At 45.3% G+C, this 19,678-nt stretch overlaps 1 protein-coding gene across 1 annotated transcript in view; it reads right to left on the minus strand.

Moving 5' to 3' along the window:
- Positions 1-3,928, minus strand: part of SYN2 (synapsin II) — a 187,686-nt gene extending 183,758 nt beyond the window's left edge. Inside the window, 2 exon segments of the mRNA XM_030956650.1 lie at positions 3,435-3,664; positions 3,666-3,928. Of these exon segments, the coding sequence (XP_030812510.1) occupies positions 3,435-3,664; positions 3,666-3,812 (377 nt within the window). The 5' untranslated portion in view covers positions 3,813-3,928.
- Positions 3,929-19,678: the final 15,750 nt, after the last annotated feature.

The raw sequence follows: 19,678 nt of genomic DNA on the forward strand, positions 1-19,678 counted from the left end.
CTTTGATTCAGGTTTTTTTACAGCCCTGCCTTCAGGAGAAGCACAATCACTAAGTGTGGTGGGAAGACTCCAAAGCACCTGTAGGAAAGGAATTATCCTTTACAGCTCTAACACACCCCAGACTGAGAAAGGAGGGGGCTTTGACACAGCTGCATTTACTCTTTCCTTAAGAAGTAAGAAAAAGGGTAAAAAATATACAAATGAGTATAGATAAGCCAATTCTCCCATTTTATCCCATGCCATAAAAATAAAGTAATTGAAATGGAGAATTTCAAGACTTTCAATAGGACAAACCTCTTAGGGCAAGAAATTGAGGAGAGATATCACTGAGATCAAGATTATAAAATGCTAGCAACTGGGATTTGCTTCTAGGTAAAATATCCCAAGTGATTCCACAAGCAGCAACAATGCTGGGTTACTAAATCTTGAATATATATATTATTAATATAGTATATATAATATATACATATATATAATGAATATAATACTTGAACTGTGAATCAATCTTTCAGAGAAATAAAATATAGTGTAAACAAAATATCTGTTTATGCAAGGGGTAAGAGAAATGAGGTTTTTGCCAGGGTTTTTGTCTTTGCTGACAGAAAAAAGCATCCCTGTGCCCATCCCTCTCCCTGATGTTTCCTCTGGCCCTTGCTGAGGAGAGGATCCTGAACCAGTGAGATTTCAGTGATCCAGACCAAAATCCTTGGATTTCCACTGAACCTGCCACCCACAAGCAACATACATGTTTTCAGTTTAAGGCAAACAAACACATTGCAGCTGAAAACACCACAAAAGTGGAGGCCAAGCCCCTGATCCTCCTGTGAGGATCAGAGCCCAGCAGCTGGGAGGGTTTCTGGAGGCTCTCAGAGGTGCTGTGGTGCTAGTTTTGGTGCTGGTTTGGTGCTGGTTTGGTGCTGTTTTGGTGCTGGTTTTAGGGCTGGTTTGGTGCTGGTTTCGGTGTTGGTTTTGGTGCTGTTTTGGTGCTGTTTTGGTGCTGGTCTTGGTGCTGTTTTGGGGGCTGGTTTTGGTGCTGGTTTTGGTGCTGGTTTCATGCTGGTTTTGGTGCTGGTCTTGGGGCTGGTTTGGTGCTGGTTTCATGCTGGTTTTGGTGCTGGTCTTGGGGCTGGTTTGGTGCTGGTTTCATGCTGGTTTTGGTGCTGTTTTGGTGTTGGTTTTGGGGCTGTTTTGGTGCTGGTTTTGGTGCTGTTTTGGTGCTGGTTTTGGTGCTGGTTTTGGTGCTGGTTTTGTGCTGGTTTTGGGGCTGCTTTGGTACTGGTTTTGGTGCTGTTTTGATGCTGGTTTTGGTGCTGGTTTTGTGCTGGTTTTGGTACTGGTTTGGTACTGGTTTGGTGCTGGTTTTGGTGCTGTTTTGGTGCTGGTTTTGTGCTGGTTTTGGTACTGGTTTTGTGCTGGTTTTGGTGCTGGTTTCGGTGCTGGTTTTGCTGTTATTGACAGGGTTTGCTCAGAGCATGACATGACAGAGCTGTGCCAGCCTCCCCTTGCAGCACAGCCCAGGGAGCTCGGGGCACCCAGGAGCCACTGGCACTCACCTGCTGCCCCTCCCAGCTTTCCTTTGCCTTGCCAAATTACAAGCCTTATTCCATTTTAGCCCAGAGTCAAATACCCCAGCAGAACAGTGCATAGAGATCCGTACTTGCCAAGGCATGGACAAACTCTTCCGCATGAATTATCAGAATTCACACATCTCTGGAGTTGGAAGGGGCTCACAAGGGTCAGAGATATCATTTTTCAGAATGTATTTTAAAATCTGCTACAAAACAACTGTGATTGCTGGGAAAGGAAAGAGCCAGTGCAACAACAAACTGGTTTTTTCTAGAACTACTACGCATCCATGTCACATACTACGAGGAGGAAAAAAAAAAAGGCAAAAGCAAGCAGGCATGAGTGACCTTGTGTAGATGTGTGAGGTTCCTAACTGGAGTGCTCCAGGGGGAACTCCCCGTGCAGGGCTTTCAAAGCTTCACCCCCATCCACAGATTGTGCTAATTTGGGGTGCATTTATCAGGGATGTAAACCACGTATGGAAAACCACGTTCAAAATAATCAGACTGGCTCCAGTAAGCACAGAAAAATCTCCCAGAAAGAAACCTTATGGGCAAATACAGTTACTGAATGTATCAGGCAGAGAGCTGTGCACTCTAGAATATCAAATAAAGAGATGCTTCTGCAAGGCAGGGAGCAGTGTCCATGGATGCATCTCCATGACGTAGCTACAGAGGCTGCCTCAGTCTGGTCGATACAACCACCTTGTTTTTTCAAAAAAAAAAAAAAAAAAAAAAAAAGAAAACCACCCCCGCACACACACAACCAACCACAAAACCAGACAGAAGAAAAAGACTGGAAAATGTAACAGGTAATGTTATATGAACAGAAATAACGTATCTGCTATAGTTAAAGGTTTCAGTTTTCGTTCTAAGTATTTTATTGAAGCACGGTTTTTAAAGCAAATGGGATCAGATCACAGCACTGCACGAGCCCAGCCAGCCCATCCAGCAAGGCTGGAAATTTGAGATGCTGAGAATAAAACCCTAAACCCACAATCCATTACCGGATGATCTCAGTGTCACAAAAACAGACTTGTTTTACTCTGCATTATTTTAAGGCACTGCTGAGACCTTCTGCACTGTAATTAGCACCAGCTAACGAGAGGGCTGTCAGCTCGATGTGGCAACACACAAGTTAGCAGGGATGGATAGGAAGGTGTCCTTCCTCTAGAGCACAGCATCCAGCAGCACAAACAGGTCTGCAACAGCCATAACCTCTGCTGCTGGTACCAGCCAGGCTTGGAAGTCCCACACTTGGAAAATCCCACGTTTTTCATGCTACCAGCGGGAGCCAAACACGCAGCCCAAATAAAACCGGCCGAGTTAATGAAGCTTGGGCAGGAATTCCCGGAGCTAGGGCAGAACAAGGGCTGGTGCCCGGCATCCCGAAGGACATTCACCCTGGTGAATGGCACAGAGCAGCGGGAGCTGCGTGAAAACAAACCGGCTCGTAAACACGGATTAACACACGCAACGCCGCCGCCACAGCGGCTCCGCACAGCAATCCCTGCCCAGGGCACCTAAATCCAACCTGCCCCTACGCACGGGTTCTGTGTTTCCCCAGAGAACACGGGATATGCTTGGTCAGGGCGCTATGTATGTTTTATTTAGTGTTATGATGGGAAGCAGATTTCTCGGCTAGTCAGGCGCTCCAGGGCTCCCTGGGGTTGTTTTTGGGGTTGTTTTTTTTTTTTTGCTCCATCCTCCAGCCCGTGAAGCCGCGCTGCAGCCCCTCGGCGGGGCCGGCTGCGGGGGCTCTGCCCCAGGTGAGCCGCACCTGCGGGGAGGACGGGGCAAGGACGGGGGCAAGGATGATGGTGATGATGATGATGATGATGATGCAGCGGCATGCAGGGGGTCACCTACCAGTCCGTGTGCGGCTCGTCGATGACCAGGAGCAGCTTGAACTTTCTGCCGACAGCCGCGGAGACGGCGGCGGACGCGTCCACCAGCCCGGCCGAGGCCGCCGTCTGCTTCACGGCGTTGGAGAGCGAGCTGAAGAAGCTGCTGCCCGCCGACTGCTGCGGCGGCGGCGGCTGCTGCTGCTGGGGGGGCGCGGGCTGCGGCTGCGGCTGCCGGCGCTCCGAGGCCGGCGGGGCCCGAGGCGGCGGCCGGGGAGCCCGCGGAAGGCGGCGGCGGCGGCGGCTGCTGCGGCTCCGGCCGCTGCAGGTCGGTCATGTAGCCATTGGGCAGGTTGGCGATGAAGCTGCTGTCCGAGAGCCTGCGCCGCAGAAAGTTCATCATCTGGCCGGGCGGGGGCTGCGGCGGGGCCGGGAGCGGGCTGTGGATGCGCCGGCGGCAGCGCTCAGCGCTCCGCGCTCCTCGCTCTGTGCGCCCGCTCCGCGCTCTGCGCGCCCGCCGCGCTGCCACCGCCCGCCGGCAGGGGGCGGCCGAGGAGCGGGCGGGGCGCGGGGATGGCGCGGGGACGGGGAGGGACAGGGATGGGAACGGGGGTGGGGATGGGGGTGGGATCGGGATGGGGATGGGGATGGGGAACGGGGATGGGGATGGGGATGGGGACAGGGATGGGGATGATGGTATGGGGACAGGCATGGGGACAGGGAGGGTAGAAGGATGAGGACAGGGATGGGGACAGGGATAAGGATAGGGATAAGGGCAGGGGTAAGGGCAGGGATGGAGAGAGTGATGGGGATGGGGAGGGGGACAGGGGATGGGGATGGGGATGAGGATGGGGATGAGGACAGGGACAGGATGGTATGGGGACAGGAATGGGATGGGGAGAGGACAGGGATGGGATGGGGATGGGAGGGGACAGTGATGGGGATGGGGATGGGGGGGAGGGAGAGGGGGACAGCGATGGGGATGGAGACTGGGATGGGGAGAGGGATGGGATGAGGACAGCAATGGGGACGGGGACAGGGATGGGGACAAGGATGGGGACAGGGAGGGACAGCAAAGTGGACAGGGATGGGGACAGGCCGCAGCCAGCAGGGGATGGAGTGCGTGGATATCTGTGGGTGTGTGTGGGTATGTGCGGGTGTCTGTGTGTGTGTGTGTGTGTGTGTGTGTGTGTGTGGGTGTGTGTGGCTGTGGGTGTGTGTGGCTGTTTGTGGGTGTCTGTGGGTGTCTGTGTGTGTCTGTGGCTCTGTGTGTGTGTGTGGCTGTGTGTCCAGCCAGCACAAGGGCCGCGATTCCCCCCTGCCACAGCAGCCCCACCGTGCTCAGCGCTGGGTGAGGATGAGGATGGAGCGGGGAGCGCTTCTGGGACAGCTCCGCGCTGGCTCGGGGCGCTGAGCCTGCAGCACATCCCGGACAGCTCCAGCGTCAGCACGAGCATCCCTGGACAGCTCCATCCAGAGCATCCCTGCACAGCTCCATCCAGAGCATCCCGGGACAGCTCCATCCAGGACATCCCGGGACAGCTCCATCCAGAGCATCCCTGCACAGCTCCATCCAGAACATCCCTGCACAGCTCCATCCAGAGCATCCCGAACAGCTCCATCCAGAACATCCCTGCACAGCTCCATCCAGAACATCCTGGGACAGCTCCATCCAGAGCATCCCTGCACAGCTCCATCCCAGCATCCCTGCACAGCTCCATCCAGAGCATCCCTGCACAGCTCCATCCAGAACATCCCGGGACAGCTCCATCCCAGCATCCCGGACAGCTCCATCCAGAGCATCCCTGCACAGCTCCATCCAGAGCATCCCGAACAGCTCCATCCAGAACATCCCTGCACAGCTCCATCCAGAGCATCCCTGCACAGCTCCATCCCAGCATCCCTGCACAGCTCCATCCAGAGCATCCCTGCACAGCTCCATCCAGAACATCCCTGCACAGCTCCATCCAGAACACCCCGGGACAGCTCCATCCAGAACATCTCTGCACAGCTCCATCCCAGCATCCCTGGACAGCTCCATCCAGAACATCCCTGCACAGCTCCATCCCTTCAGGCCCTGCAGGATGCAGGGAGGAGCAGCAGCCCCATCCCGAGGCAGTGGCTGTGAGCAGGAGCAGGCAGAGCTGCACTTGCATCCCCCCAAATTTTCCCCAAAGCTCTGTAATCTCAGAGCCCACTCTGGTTTATGGCAGAAACCGTGTGAGCAAGGGGTGGTGCTGTGTTTCTTCAGACAATTTTACTAGAATTTGGGTGCTTTTCCCACCAGGATTTCTTTAAGAGTAATTAGAATGCTTTTTCCCCTGAGTTTTGGGATAAGCACTGTCTGTGACATAAAACACAGCTCAGCCCTTATCCTGTTATCAAGACACAGTCACAATTTATTTGGCTGCTAATTTTTACATACTGAGTGGAACAGGTGCTCTAATAATAAACACAGGAAATTCGTGCAACAGCTTCTTGTAAAGTTAGAGTTTGAATAAAATCCCGGGTACTAACGCTTCCACAGTTTGAATTTTACGCATTATGTGCAGGATTCCTTAATGAAGGGCTGAATTTCGAAATATTTATGTACTATAGAATGACAAAACCAAATAAAACACCAGGAATAATAGGTGATGGTTGTAGTTTAAACACCACGGACACACTGGGGGACAAATTATATCTAAAGATAAATGATATTTTATTATCTGTTAAATTCCTGTTCCAGACTGAGGGGTGATTATATAAAAACAGCCTCTCTTTGGACACACTGCTTCCTGTGCAGACTCAGGACCTGCTCATTGTCCTGACAGCATTTCTGGGTGATTTGGCTCACTCAGAGCCAAATTCCCTATGGCAGCATGACAGCTCCATTTTCCTGGGCACAGGAAAACAGATTAACAGGTCAACAGGTTAAAATGTTAACAGGTTAACAGGTTAACAGGTTAACATTTTACCAGGTTAACAAATTTGCCAGGTTCCTTCTGCAGGGCTGAAAGGCACCTCCAGTGCCAGCTTGTATTGTATTGTATTTAATTCTAAATATTGCTTGTATTTAATTTTGCTTTTTTAAAAACATTGTTTGTATTTCATTTTAAATACAATTTCTTTTAAAAAATTACACATATGGACTGGCAAACTGGATAGATAAAGATAAATTTATGTGTCAGTCATAAATTTGTGTGACAGTATATATATATTAAAATATACATAATAAAATATATATATTTATTTTTATATATTTTATATATATTTATTTTACATTTTATATTTTATATATATTTTATATATACAAATTTTATTATATATATAAAGTATATATAATAGAATATATATATATTAAATATATATGAATGGTGTTTACTGGGGTGGCCACCAGCTGCCCCTGGCACCCAGAAATGCTGGCAGCACTCTGAGTGTCAGATCCATTGCATCAAACAAACTCCAGAAGAAGATTAAACAGAGTGGTTCTCCTGCTTGGATGGCACTGACACAATATCTGGCCCTGCTTGCATATTTCTGTGGAAAACTTGGTTTTTTAGTGATGAAATCTGATTTCTGTCCAAGGTATTTCTTTGGGCAGCCTCAACGTTTGCTTGCAGGTTTGAAGGGCTGGTTCAGGCTGGAACCATGGCCAGCAGACTCTCAGAACACTTGTCCCCGATGGTTTCTCTCCCTCCTGGATGTTTGGGTGAGTAGCAGGAGCCCTGTTCACCCACCCTGTGCACTCTGAAGGTGTCATGGCCATATAAAATAAATAATATTTCCCACTTTATACACTTTATTCACCCTGAATCTATTCACTTTATTCACTTTTGAATCAGGGTGTTCACCCACCCTGTGCACTCTGAAAATGTCATGGCCATATAAAATAAATAATATTTCCCACTTTATACACTTCATTCATGTTGAATCTATTGGCCCTTCCCTATGAGCAACTTCTCAGGGGGTTTTCGTGGAGTTTGATTGCTGGTTGATTTTTAATTTCCCTCTTTACCACCCTCTTTGCCATCACCCTCTTTGCCACCACTAAGCTGACAAAAATCTTCAGAAATATCCATATTCTCAAATGCCAGAGTCGGAGGGGTTTTAAAACACCTTGTAGGGCATTGTAGCAACCTTAAATCCCAATCTGCACAAAGACGATTGGCAACTAAACTTGGTGAAAATATCAAATGTTTGGTTTTTAATGCAGAACAACCAAAATGCAGAGCTCTCTGTGAAGCACTGCTGTCACTGGGAGGGAAAACTTTGTCGAAAGAGTTTCAGTAGATATTACAGGGAACTTGATGAATTTAATAGCACATAAACCTGTGCCTGAAAAAGAACAAATGGCATTATTTTTTTGGTCCAAGCTACTGTTTCACGGCACATTTGTGAGGTAATGCAACACAATTGTGTCTGATAGGAAGTGAGAATCCTGAATTGCTGGCATGTTCAATGACAGGGAGGCTCAATATCAAAGGAGAGAACACAACAGCAATCTCAAATCCAGTTTTGTTTCCTACCACTGAAATCGGAATGCTGAAAGAAATCAAATTGTTTGTGATTAGTTGTGTTGACAAACTGAGAGGAGGAGAGAGGGAAAGGATGAAGGTGCACTCTTTGAGTGAGTTTCATGAGACACTTCAGTGAGTTCTCCTGCTGTTTCAATGGCCCTGGAGCCAAAACATGTCAGCTTTCTATTTCTGATCTCCCTGGCTCTGCTCAGCCTCACTGGCAGAGGCGCAGCTGAAGCCTCTGAGGTGTGACAGAGCCAGGCTCAGAGTGAGCACTGCCTCCCTCCCTGCTCCAAAGGACACAAAAACTCCAAAGGACACAAACCAGCCCCAAAAGGACCTCACTCTCTGAAAGGACACAAACCAGCCCCAAAATGGCACAAACCAGCCCCAAAAGGACATCAGCACTCCAAAGGACACAAACCAGCCCCAAAATGACCTAAACCAGCTCCAAAGGGACCTCACTCTCCAAAAGGACACAAACCAGCCCCAAAGGGACACAAACCAACCCCAAAAGGATGCAAAACCAGCCCCAAAAGGACCTCACTCTCTGAAAGGACACAAACCAGCCCCAAAGGGACACAAACCAACCCCAAAAGGATGCAAATCAGCCCCAAAAGGACCTCACTCTCTGAAAGGACACAAACCAGCTCCAAAAGACACAAACCAGCTCCAAAAGGAACTCAGTGCTCCAAAAGACATAAACCAGCTCCAAAAGGACACAAACCAGCCCCAAAATGACCTAAACCAGCTCCAAAGGGACCTCACTCTCCAAAAGGACACAAACCAACCCCAAAGGGACACAAACCAGCCCCAAAAGGGTCTCACTAACTCAAAAGGACACAAACCAGCTCCAAAAGGAACTCAGTGCTCCAAAAGGACACAAACCAACCCCAAAAGGACACAAACCAGCCCCAAAAGGACCTCACTCTCTGAAAGGACACAAACCAGCTCCAAAGGAGACAAACCAGCTCCAAAAGGACCTCACAGCCCCAAAAGGACACAAACCAGCCCCAAAATGACTCAAACCAGATTCAAAAGGACCTCAGTGCTCCCAAAGGACACACACCAGCTCCAAAAGGACACAAATCAGCCCTAAAAGGATCTCACTGCTCCAAAAGACACAAACCAGCTCCAAAAGGAACTCACTGCTCCAAAAGACACAAACCAGCCCCAAAAGGACACAAATCAGCCCCAAAGGACACAAACCAGCCCTAAAATGAACTCAGTGCTCCAAAAGGACACAAACCAGCCCCAAAGGACACAAACCAGCCCTAAAATGAACTCAGTGCTCCAAAAGGACACAAACCAACCCAAAAGGACACAAACCAGTCCCTAAAGGACACAAACCAGCCCATCCTCCTCCCCAGCCCAGGCTCTCGCTCCTTTGTCACTGTAGGACACGAAATAACACAACGTGCTCACACCGTTGTTCTTAAGGTGAAAAAAGGGAAGTTTATTTTCTGACTCCGACATTTATAGATTTGCAAAAGTGGCAGTGGGTTGGAGGGTGACAGTGCCACCTCTCCAATGACACTGGACAAACCAACAGCTCATCAAATTTCTCCTCTCCCATAAAGGAATGCAAAACAATGAGTTATTTACAGAAAGCGTGTGAGAAAGTTCGTTACAAGAATGCAAACATCAGAAGGCTTAGAAAATCTTAAAAAATCGGGGTGACACTCCTTTATTGATGAACATCATCAGGGAGCACAATTAACCAGAATTAGCCTTTTGTCAGGTGGTCATTCCCTGAATGATGCTCGTGGTCCTGAGGGAGAAGCAGCAAAACTTGAACAGCATCAGACAGACATCTTTTGTGGAAAATTCTTTCCTTAGGATTTTTCCTCCTGAGAAGCTGAGAGGCCTCAGGAACAAAATGTAAACAATGGTTATCTGCTGCTGTGGAATGCAACAGGTGCATCTTTGATTGGTCTCATGTGGTTGTTGCTAATTAATGGCCAATCACAGTCCAGCTGGCTCAGACTCTCTGTCCGAGCCACAAACCTTTGTTATTATTCTTTCTTTTGCTCTTCTTAGCTAGACTTCTGATGAAATCCTTTCTTCTATTGTTTTAGCATAGTTTTAATGTAATATATATCATAAAATAATAAATCAGCCTTCTGAAACATGGAGTCAGATCCTCATCTCTTCCCTCAACCTGAGACCCCTGTGAACACCACCACAATCCCTTGTGCTCAGCACTCCATTAAATCTCACCTGCAAACCCCAGGACAGTTTATTTCATGAATCAGCTTTCATTAGTGACCAGAATTTACCCCCGCAAGCTTTGAGCGGGGATGCACTCCTGCTGCAGGAGAGGGGTCTGTACTCTCATGGATAATTCCTGCTGAGGTGTGAGAGGGAGCTCAAAACACATTCTGTGTGTGAGAACATGAGAACAACCTGCAGCAGGAACAGGCAGGTGACATTCCACATGAGTGACAGGTGAGATAAATCATTGCAGGTAAATAAAATATAAAAAATAAAAAAATTACAGCTAAATAAAATTCTCTCTTCCAAAACCTGAAGTTATGACAGCAGAAACAGTTGTCTTTCCCATTTCCTACTAAGAAATTATCTGATTTTTTTGTTCAGTATTTTCTGTCCTTTAATCCTTTAACATTTTCTAAAATTTTATTTTATTTTTGAAATACCTTGATACAAATGCAAACTTCAGACAATTTTAAGCATGCATTTAAAGCTCAGGTACTACTGATACTGTTTTGTAAAGGCTGAAGGCAATCTTGCCAGTATTTCAGAGCACAAGCCACAGAAGTCTAAATAATTAATTTTAAATACAATTTCTTTTAAAAAACTACAACCATTACACATATGGACTGGCAAATTGGATAGATAAAGAGTGTGCCACTCATAAATTTGTGTGACAATATATATAAAAATACATATAAATGGTGTTTACTGGCAATGTGTATCTGGAGGAATGCAGCAATAAATCATAAATCTGCTCTGCCCACATCACCTGCTGCATTTCTTGCTTTTGCACTCTTCTGGGTTTGAGACCACAGCCCTTATTTTCCTCTTAGAAACAGCTGATTTATTTATTTTCCTCTCACTGAGCTGTTCTTCCCCCGTGCTCTGCATTACAGAGGAATCAGAAAATGAGCTGTTGGAGGCACACTCAGCGTTTTGCAGAGCAGTAAATACACAAATCTCTGAACCAAAACTGTTCGCAAACTGCAGGGACCACGGAGGGAGAATCCCACCAACAAAACCTGGCCATTTCTCAGCCTGGAGGAGAGGCAGCACCATGGAAAGCAAAAAAGAGCAGATGTTGAGAGGCACAAAAATAAACTGCACACGAATGTGACACTGGGATGCAATGGAGGCAGCAGAGTAAACAGATTTCTGCCAAGCAGGAAAATATCCATTCCTCATAGGCTCCACTTAAAGGATTGCTGTTCTTGTATCATTTAGGGCTTCACTTGGATATCTGAAGAATAAAAATAACAAGGAATACTGTGAAAATTCTAGAGAAAAGGGATGGGAGATAAAAATGAGCAGAGCTGGGCTCGAGATGCACCAGCTGCACCGGTGTGCTCACACAGCCTGGCAACCTTGGCCTGTCAGAGATGAAGATTTTCCAATCTGAGAAAACCCCACAACAAAATAACATTTTCATCCTCCAGGTAGGAGGTTAAACAGTCCATAAGCATCCCCTGATGATTAAGAAGTCTGCCAGGCAAATCACAGATATTCAATTTAATCAGCACAAAAAGTGGTAGGGTTTGGGGTTTTAACAGTTTTCTTTTGCAAATGTTTTGTTTGCCTTATGAAATTTAGAGTGAAAGTGTCCAAGCATTCAGAATCACATTCTAACTGATGGAATGGATAAATGTGACATCAACTGCAGCACAGTTCTGTACTGCAAAACAAACCCAGCACTGCCTGCTCATAAAAAAGAATAAAGCTCTGTAAACCAGAACTCCAGCTGAAATGCAGCAAACAAAATCTGACACTTAAATCCAGTTTGGTCATCACATTAAAACCGTAATTTTCTTTTAGAATTACTAATCAAATGATTAGAATGAACGCACATTTACCTAATTAATTACCTGCTTTAGTTACCACAAGTTAATTTTGAACACCACATATGTGAAAACCTGATAAGTGTAACACCCAAAAGGAGCAGAGGATTGAAGAAAGCACAGGGCTGAGCAATAAAATTTTAAAAGTTAACATTGTGTGATTCACATTATTTTAATGGGCAGCAAGGCAAAGTGGGAGAGGAATTGCCTTGTTGCCCATGAAAACAATGTGAATTGGACATGCTGTCTTCCAGTGAGTAACCAAAAAAAGTCCTCTTCTCTTTCTGCAGTTACTCAGAGATTGCACAGATTCTCCTTCAGTGAGAATTCAAGCTTGGATGTCCTCACAGGTACCCAGAGTAAGGCCATGAGAGAGGGGACACCCCTTGCCTTGGGGCTGCTGACTTTGGGCTAAATCCTTGATTTAACCTGTGCAAGGGAGTGCACAATAATTGGGGCTGATAACTTTGGGCTAAAACCTTGATTTAATCAGTGCAAGGGAGTGCACAATAATTGGAATTTGTTTGCTGTTAGCAGGTGATTTCCATGCTGTGTTTAACCAGCATAACTCCAGGACCAGCTGAGGGAATTTAGCCCTGTCCCAACTCCTCTGTGTGAATCGTGGATGGAGTGAAGCCCTCTGCCATCCCTTGTGCCCTGGATCACCCCTGTGCCTGCAGCACCATCGATCTGTGACCATCTGAGCTCTGCAGCTGCTTCCTCTGCCCCCTGTTGGGAAGGGTGAAAGTTTGACAAGAAAGTCTCACAGATATGGATGCTTAGCAGAAAGATTTTTAAATGTAGAGTCTGATGAAGGAATAGAGATGGAAGCAAGTTTTGATAGAGAAGAAAAGAATTGCTGAGCCAGTCTCACTGGATAACCAAGGAGGCAAAGGGTGTGTTAGTTAGAAGGCGTTTTTATGGCTTAGAGCAAAGGATAAACCCACCCCAAACAAGAAGATGTTTTTACCAAGCAGAAAGAGAGCACAGGCAAACAAGTCAGCAAAGTTGCAAGTAGAAAAAAGGTCTCAGAATTTTCCACTGCAAGAAAACTGAAAAACAACTTCTAGCTTTGCCTGTAATGTACTGACTTTTAGTGACTGGAGAACAGTAACATGAATATGGTAATTACAGCAGTTATGACAGGCTATAGATAATAGTTAAGGTATAGATTGGTTCTGCTGTATGAAGATGCTCAGCAAAGAAAAGTCTATAATGCATTGTAACCAAACCCAAAGGGTCTCCAGGGCTGCCTGCAGCTGGGGCTGGCAGCTGTGGGCACAGCTCTGCCACCCACCATCCTGGGCTGCTGTGACACCTTGGATACAATAAACTGCATTTTGGATACAACAAACTGCATTTTGGAGAGCCCCTGGAGTCCCTCATCTCTCATTTTGGCTCTTCCAGCCCCTGATCAGAGAACAGACAATTCCAGAGGCTCCTCATTTCACCAGACAATTGAGAGGCCTCTGCTCCAGCCCAGCTTTGCTGGATTTATCACAGCCTAAGCAATCCTGCAGCAAAGCCTCAAGCACATGTTCCATTCTGCTCTGGGCTGTAGAACCCAACCAATAATCAGCTGGGTATAAAATAAGCAGCTGAGTGCTCCCTAAAAGCTGATTTTCATGATGATCTCAGTTAAAAATATCTGGAAACAGCAACACAAAGCATGGACACCAACCTCCCCAGGTATTTGGGTGTTGGGGCATTACAGTGACACGTTGGGAGCTGAAACCCCACAGCAGTTCATGTTAATGTGCTGTAATTACTCCTAAAACTGTCACACCAGGCTTTAAATGTTATCTGTCTCATTAAGTGCAACACTCAGAGACCAGGAATGAAGGAAAATGGAAAGAAATCTCATTTTCAGTATGTTCTTGGAGATTAATAAGGCTAAAAGGTGCAGGGGCAGGGCAGAACAGCAGGTTTAGGGCCTTAGGAAGATTTGAATGTCTCAGAAAATCAGGAAGATTTCAAAGTTTTGATGTGTTGTGGTTATTTTGTCATATGTTCAAATTAAGGTGATTGTGCTTTAAGCACTTGATTCCTCTGAGCCATTTTAGAATCTGGGGTTTAATCCTGGTTCTTTCACAGATCTGCAAGAGAACAAGAGGCAATCTGAGGCATCTGACACTCAGAAATGCTACAAATTGTGCAATATTCACCTCTCTCTCCTCCTTTACAAAAGTGCTATTCCCATTATTTCCAGCATGAAATCAAATAAAACCAATATTAAATAAAACAAATAATAAATAAAACCAAATAAAATCAAATAAAACTGTATAAAGTACATAAACTAAGTCACATTGTTCCTGCTTACAGGGATTACTAGTACAGAATTCTTAAATAATAAAATAGGTTTTGGATCTCTCCAAACCTTACCCATGTGGGATTTCCCCAGTCAGTCACTGACCTTTGCTGGGCTGTAGTTCCTTCTCAGCTGTTCCCTTTCACACCTTCAGATCTGAACACAGAGCAATTTGCAGTGGCCTGGGATGAAAAACCCACAATTTTTACCTGTCCCTTCACAGAGTAACAGTTACAGTTTGTGAGTGAAAATCAAACCAAGCATGGAGGAAAAACGTGAAATGTCACAGGATGGGAAATTAGAGCTGAGATAAGAGCACTTAAAGGAGATTTTCTCTTAAAACCAGGTCTTAGCACTCATGCAAAATGCATTTATTTGATTTCACTGGTGTTTTCTGTGTTTTAGAACCACAGCAAATAGGCCAAGAAATCATTCTGGCAGCTGGCAGGAGCTCTCCCAGGAGAAGCCTGGGATCAGAGAGGAGCCCCTTCCAAAAGCACCATGCAGGCACTGGATGTGCAGACACAGGGAGTCTTCCACAGCAGGAACCCTAAATGATAATCACCTGTGAGAGAATGTGCAAAAGGAAAGTTTTCAGGGAGATATTTTATTTCAATGCCTAAAATATATATTTCTACAATAAAACCATTTGTCTGTCAAATGCTGGGTGCCCCTGACACAGAGAATGACTGGCATCTGACTCCATTAATTCAGAAGACTGAACAATTGCTTTATTAACGATACTATATTACATCAATATTATATTATAACTATACTAAAGAGATACTGTATTATGCTATACTAAAGAAAAACTTGTGACTGTCTGAGACAAGCAGGACACAGCTTTGACCCAATGGGCCAAGGAATCAAAATAATCCTCAGCAGAACCCAATTGCCAAATCCCTTCAGGTAGACAATCTCCATAACACATTCCACATGTGCCAAACAGGAGCAGAGAATACAGATGAGAATTGTTTTCTCTTATTCTCTCTGTGCTTCTCCAGGAAATATCCTGTGAGAGAGAATTATGTCTCTCTCTGTTCAGAGAATGTGAATGCCACATTTGCCCAATATGCACATGTCTTAGGGTGCAATGCAAGATGTGGCTGGGGGTGTGTGGTCTATTGCCAGCTCTTGGAACCAGCTGGGGCAGCTATCTTCTGTTCATGGGGCAGTTTTCTTTATCTCTTCCACAAACCCATCCTCCTTCCAGGAGACATTTTCTGTTCATGGGCCAATGAGTGTCCCTGAATGGCTGATAAAATTCCATCATCCCATGGGGAGAAGCTCCGCCCCGGGGGAGGAGCCGAGCATTCCTATCCAGATAGACTCTGAGATTGGGAACAGTGCAGCAGCCTTTTTCCAACTGCATTCCCAGAGCAGCAGCTTTCTTCTCCACTGCATTCCCAGAGGAAGACCAGGCCCATCTAAACCACCACTGGAGCTTCAGAGGAAAACTCCCCCCTTGTGCAGGATCCCTGCTCCAGCAGCAGCACAGCTGGCACTGCAGGAGGGCTGAGCCCCCATGGCATGGGGCTGTGCCAGCACCCTGACACACAGGGGGCAGGGCATGCTCTGACTCTGGCAGTGCTGGTTTGTATCACTGCATTGTTTATTTTATTTTTCTTTTCTTCCCTCATAAAGAACTGTTACTCCTATTCCCATATCTTTGCCTGAGAGCCCCTTAATTTCAAAATTATAATAATTCAGAGGGAGGGGGTTGACATTTTCCATTTCAGGGAGACTCCTGCCTTCCTCAACAGACACCTGTCTTTTCAAACCAAGACAGCACAACAATTTTAACTTTCTGCTGAGGGCACAGGGTGCTTTTCATGTGATATTTCTTCCCATACACAGATCCATGGATAAATATTAATGGTATATATAAAGCAATGAGACTGACAGGAAAAGTCGGGGCTTACACTTTGCGAGGAATCTTGATTTATCACAGAATTTGGCAAAGTACTTGAAAGTGATTAGCTAACTTTATGTGTCATTAATATGGATTCCTGTGTGAGCCTGTATATTTTTACAGAATATCCTGTGTTTTGATGCCATGTACAGGCAAAATATTCAAATTCAGGGAGAAAAGTCAATAATTCAGCTTAGCTGAGTCACTCTGTTGGAGCAACAGCCCCATCTCAGAGGGGGAAAAAGGGATCAGGGAGCCTCATCCAGGAGCTGAGGGCATCAGCAGCAAGGAAGGGGAGTAAGAACAGCCCCCAAAAATCTGGTATTGTGAGCCCCAAGGTCGTTCATGAATATCTTTATAAACATTCATAACGTGTGCATAAAGTAGAGCTGATGAACTGCTGCAGAGCGGGAGAGGTTAAGTTATAAAAATAGAGCAGTTTGATGCACACTGTCAGGGGTTCAGCCAGTGCTGGGTTTGTGCAGTGAATTAACCCTTAAATCTGCTGGGTCTGTCTCCAGGATCCTTTCCTGGAGGTTCTCTCAGCCCTCAGTTCATTAATGAGGCAGCAGAGATTTGTTTTTTCTCCAGTAATGAGTCTGAAGGCCCACAATTAGCTCTGATTATAGCCCTTGGGGATAAAGGAAAAAACCAGAAAAAATAGGATGATGAATTTGATCAGCTGAGTCACCTGGCTCGAGTGGTGAAAGCTTCCCAGATTTGACAGATCATTTTTACTATATTATTATAGTGTAGAGTATTCATTCACTAGGATAATAACCAATATCTGTGTTTTTAACAGCTGCTTCTCGTGGTTCCTGCCAGTTTTGTGAGAGCTCTACATCTCCGGCAGTGCATTATTTACATTTCAGGTTGTTGCATCACTGTAGTGCTGTGTGGGACATGGATTTGGGGAGAGATTTTAGGGCTTGACAGAAGGCCCACACAGTGTGTATTTATATGTAAACTTTGGGATAAAAAAATCTGACTTAGGAATGCTAGAGAATAAGACAGACATTGTTGAGAGAGAAATAGAGTTTTAAAAGGTTTCAAAGGATAGCCTAGGTACTTTGGAAAAATAGAATTTGAAAGATACATTGCAGTAAGACTCACAAAAAGTTTTAGATGATTAAAGTATTTACAACATAGTGTAGTAAAAAGCTGATAGACTAAGAAACACTTATAGTGTTTGTAATTAAGAAATACTCAGCTTCTGGATAATGTGAATTATAACATCTGATAATGTGATGATGTGAATTATAACATCTGTATTGTCTCATTTTTCTCATGAGACTGAAAATGGAATAAAAGTTTTTAAAACTCCTCTATTTTACAAGTTTTTTAAAGTTCCTCTATTTCCAGGTTAAGGAAAGGGAATTGTCTGGCAGTGCTGCATCATTCTGAGCAGTGAAATGAGCTCATGTGGCAGCTGTGCCACGTCTGGAGCACTTGGAACATTTTAAACACACAAAACCTGCAAAAAGCAGCATCAGAGAGATGGCAAACCCACCAAGGGGCCCCAGGACCTCAGAGCTGTGTGATGTGGAACAGCTCAGCCCTGTAAAACAAACACCTGGCAGGAGCAGACCTCTGTGAGCTGCTTTTGTGTCTCTGCATTTTCCTGAATTCCCCAATCATTTCCAGGGCCACGCATCAAACTCTGACAAAAACAACACAGATCCCAACCCCTCTCTCAGGGTGAAGAAGATTAAACTGTGTGGGGATTTTGGGAAGAAAGTTGCAGATGTGTGGGTGAAAATGCCCTGGTTTTGTTCTTTTAATTGCTGTGTGCTCTGTTGACAGACAGACAGACAGACAGACACAAAGTGCAACACCAAGCTGGGCCAGCACCACAGTGGCTGCTGCTGCACCTGCAATTTCCAATTGGACTTGAATCACAGCTTTGCAAAGATTTTTTGGTGTTTTTTTTTTTTGGGAAGGAGGAAATGACAATACAACAGAAAATCAATATCGATATTAATATTTAACATTAATTTAATTAATTAATACTAATTAAAATTCATTTTATTAATTAAATTTTAATTTTACTCTTTTTAATCGATTTTAATATTTAGATTTAATATAAATCTTTGCAAAGGAAATGCAGTGGAGCAGAGTGAGCATTGCCCACTGTCACTGCTCCCCTGTGCATCAATTGATTTTATATCCACCCACTTCAAATGTGGATATTACTGCTCATGATTTCTGGCAGCACAACCCAGCACCCTTGGGGGGAAAACAAAGCAAGGAAAGACTTAAAAAATAGCACTGCCTTACTGTGTAAAGTCACACTTTGTCATTTGAAAAATCTTTATGGAGTCAAATAACAAATTTTTATCAATGTTTTTGAATTCCATAACAAGGAAAGTTTTGTTGAAAAGGAGACAACAAGGCTTCTTGGGTGATAGGGTGAATCCAACACTTTGAGAGGCCCCTGCCCTACAGTGGCAGATAAATGAAAAGTCACAAGGTCCTGTAGCTACAGAAACAACAGAGGGTGAGGTATGGACAGGTTAAAGCCAGCAAGCTGGGCATTTAATCAATAAATACCACAAAAAACACTAAAATATTCCTAAACATTTTTACGTCAGATGAGGGATTTGCACATTTGAGACAAATTTAAGGCCATAAATGTGGTGAGAGCAGCTTCGGCAGCTGGGTGCTGTTTGAGGCAGGAGTGTAATCTGAGAGGCAGAACCAAGGGACCCTTCCCTGGTCCCAGGATTCGCTGCACCCCAAAAAATCCTGCCAGTTGGGGAGGCCAGGGAGAGCCCTGCAGGACAGCCAAAAACCGCCAATAACTGGGGCAGAGTGTTCAGAAAATCCAAATAATCTGATTATAAAGAGAAATATAAGGCACATCGCAGGAGTCCCATGACATATCAAACCAGCCCACGTTCCACCGGTGCCTGTAGGGAAAATTATAAGGGGGCACAGTATTCCCCAATGAGTTGCAGCTGGGCCCATTAAGAACAAGTGGCATACACACCTGTAACCAATTAAGAGAAAGTGGCACAACAGCGAGGAGCTGTGAGGAGGGGAGTTTGAAGACTGCAAAATCTAAGGAGACTGCTACAAGGAGAAGGCTGTAGGAGAAGATTGCCAGAATCAGGAGAAGGCTGGACCAGAGAAGGCTGCAGTGAGGACCAGGAGAGTCCCAGAAGAAGACAGTGACTTCCCCTGGAGGGGATGAATAATCCCAGAAGAGCACCGAACCCAGTCGGGTAGACCCCAGGAGAGGGTTGGAGAATCCCTGGAGAGAATGAACTCTGAAGAACCCAGGAGAGGGTTGGAGAATACTAAGAGAATGGACTCGGTAATGCAAATGTTACAATATATTGCTGACATATAGAAGTATTTTTGTATTGTGTATACAGTTATAATGTATTGTTGTAATATATATAAATATAGTTGTAAATCTGTTTAATACAACAGGTGCCAGCTTGGGTCTGGGAAACATCCTGAAAATCACCGAATTTTAGGAGCCAGCAGCAGTGGCAA

Source organism: Camarhynchus parvulus, chromosome 12, assembly GCF_901933205.1.
Source record: "Camarhynchus parvulus chromosome 12, STF_HiC, whole genome shotgun sequence".
Classification (NCBI taxonomy): Eukaryota; Metazoa; Chordata; class Aves; order Passeriformes; family Thraupidae; genus Camarhynchus; species Camarhynchus parvulus.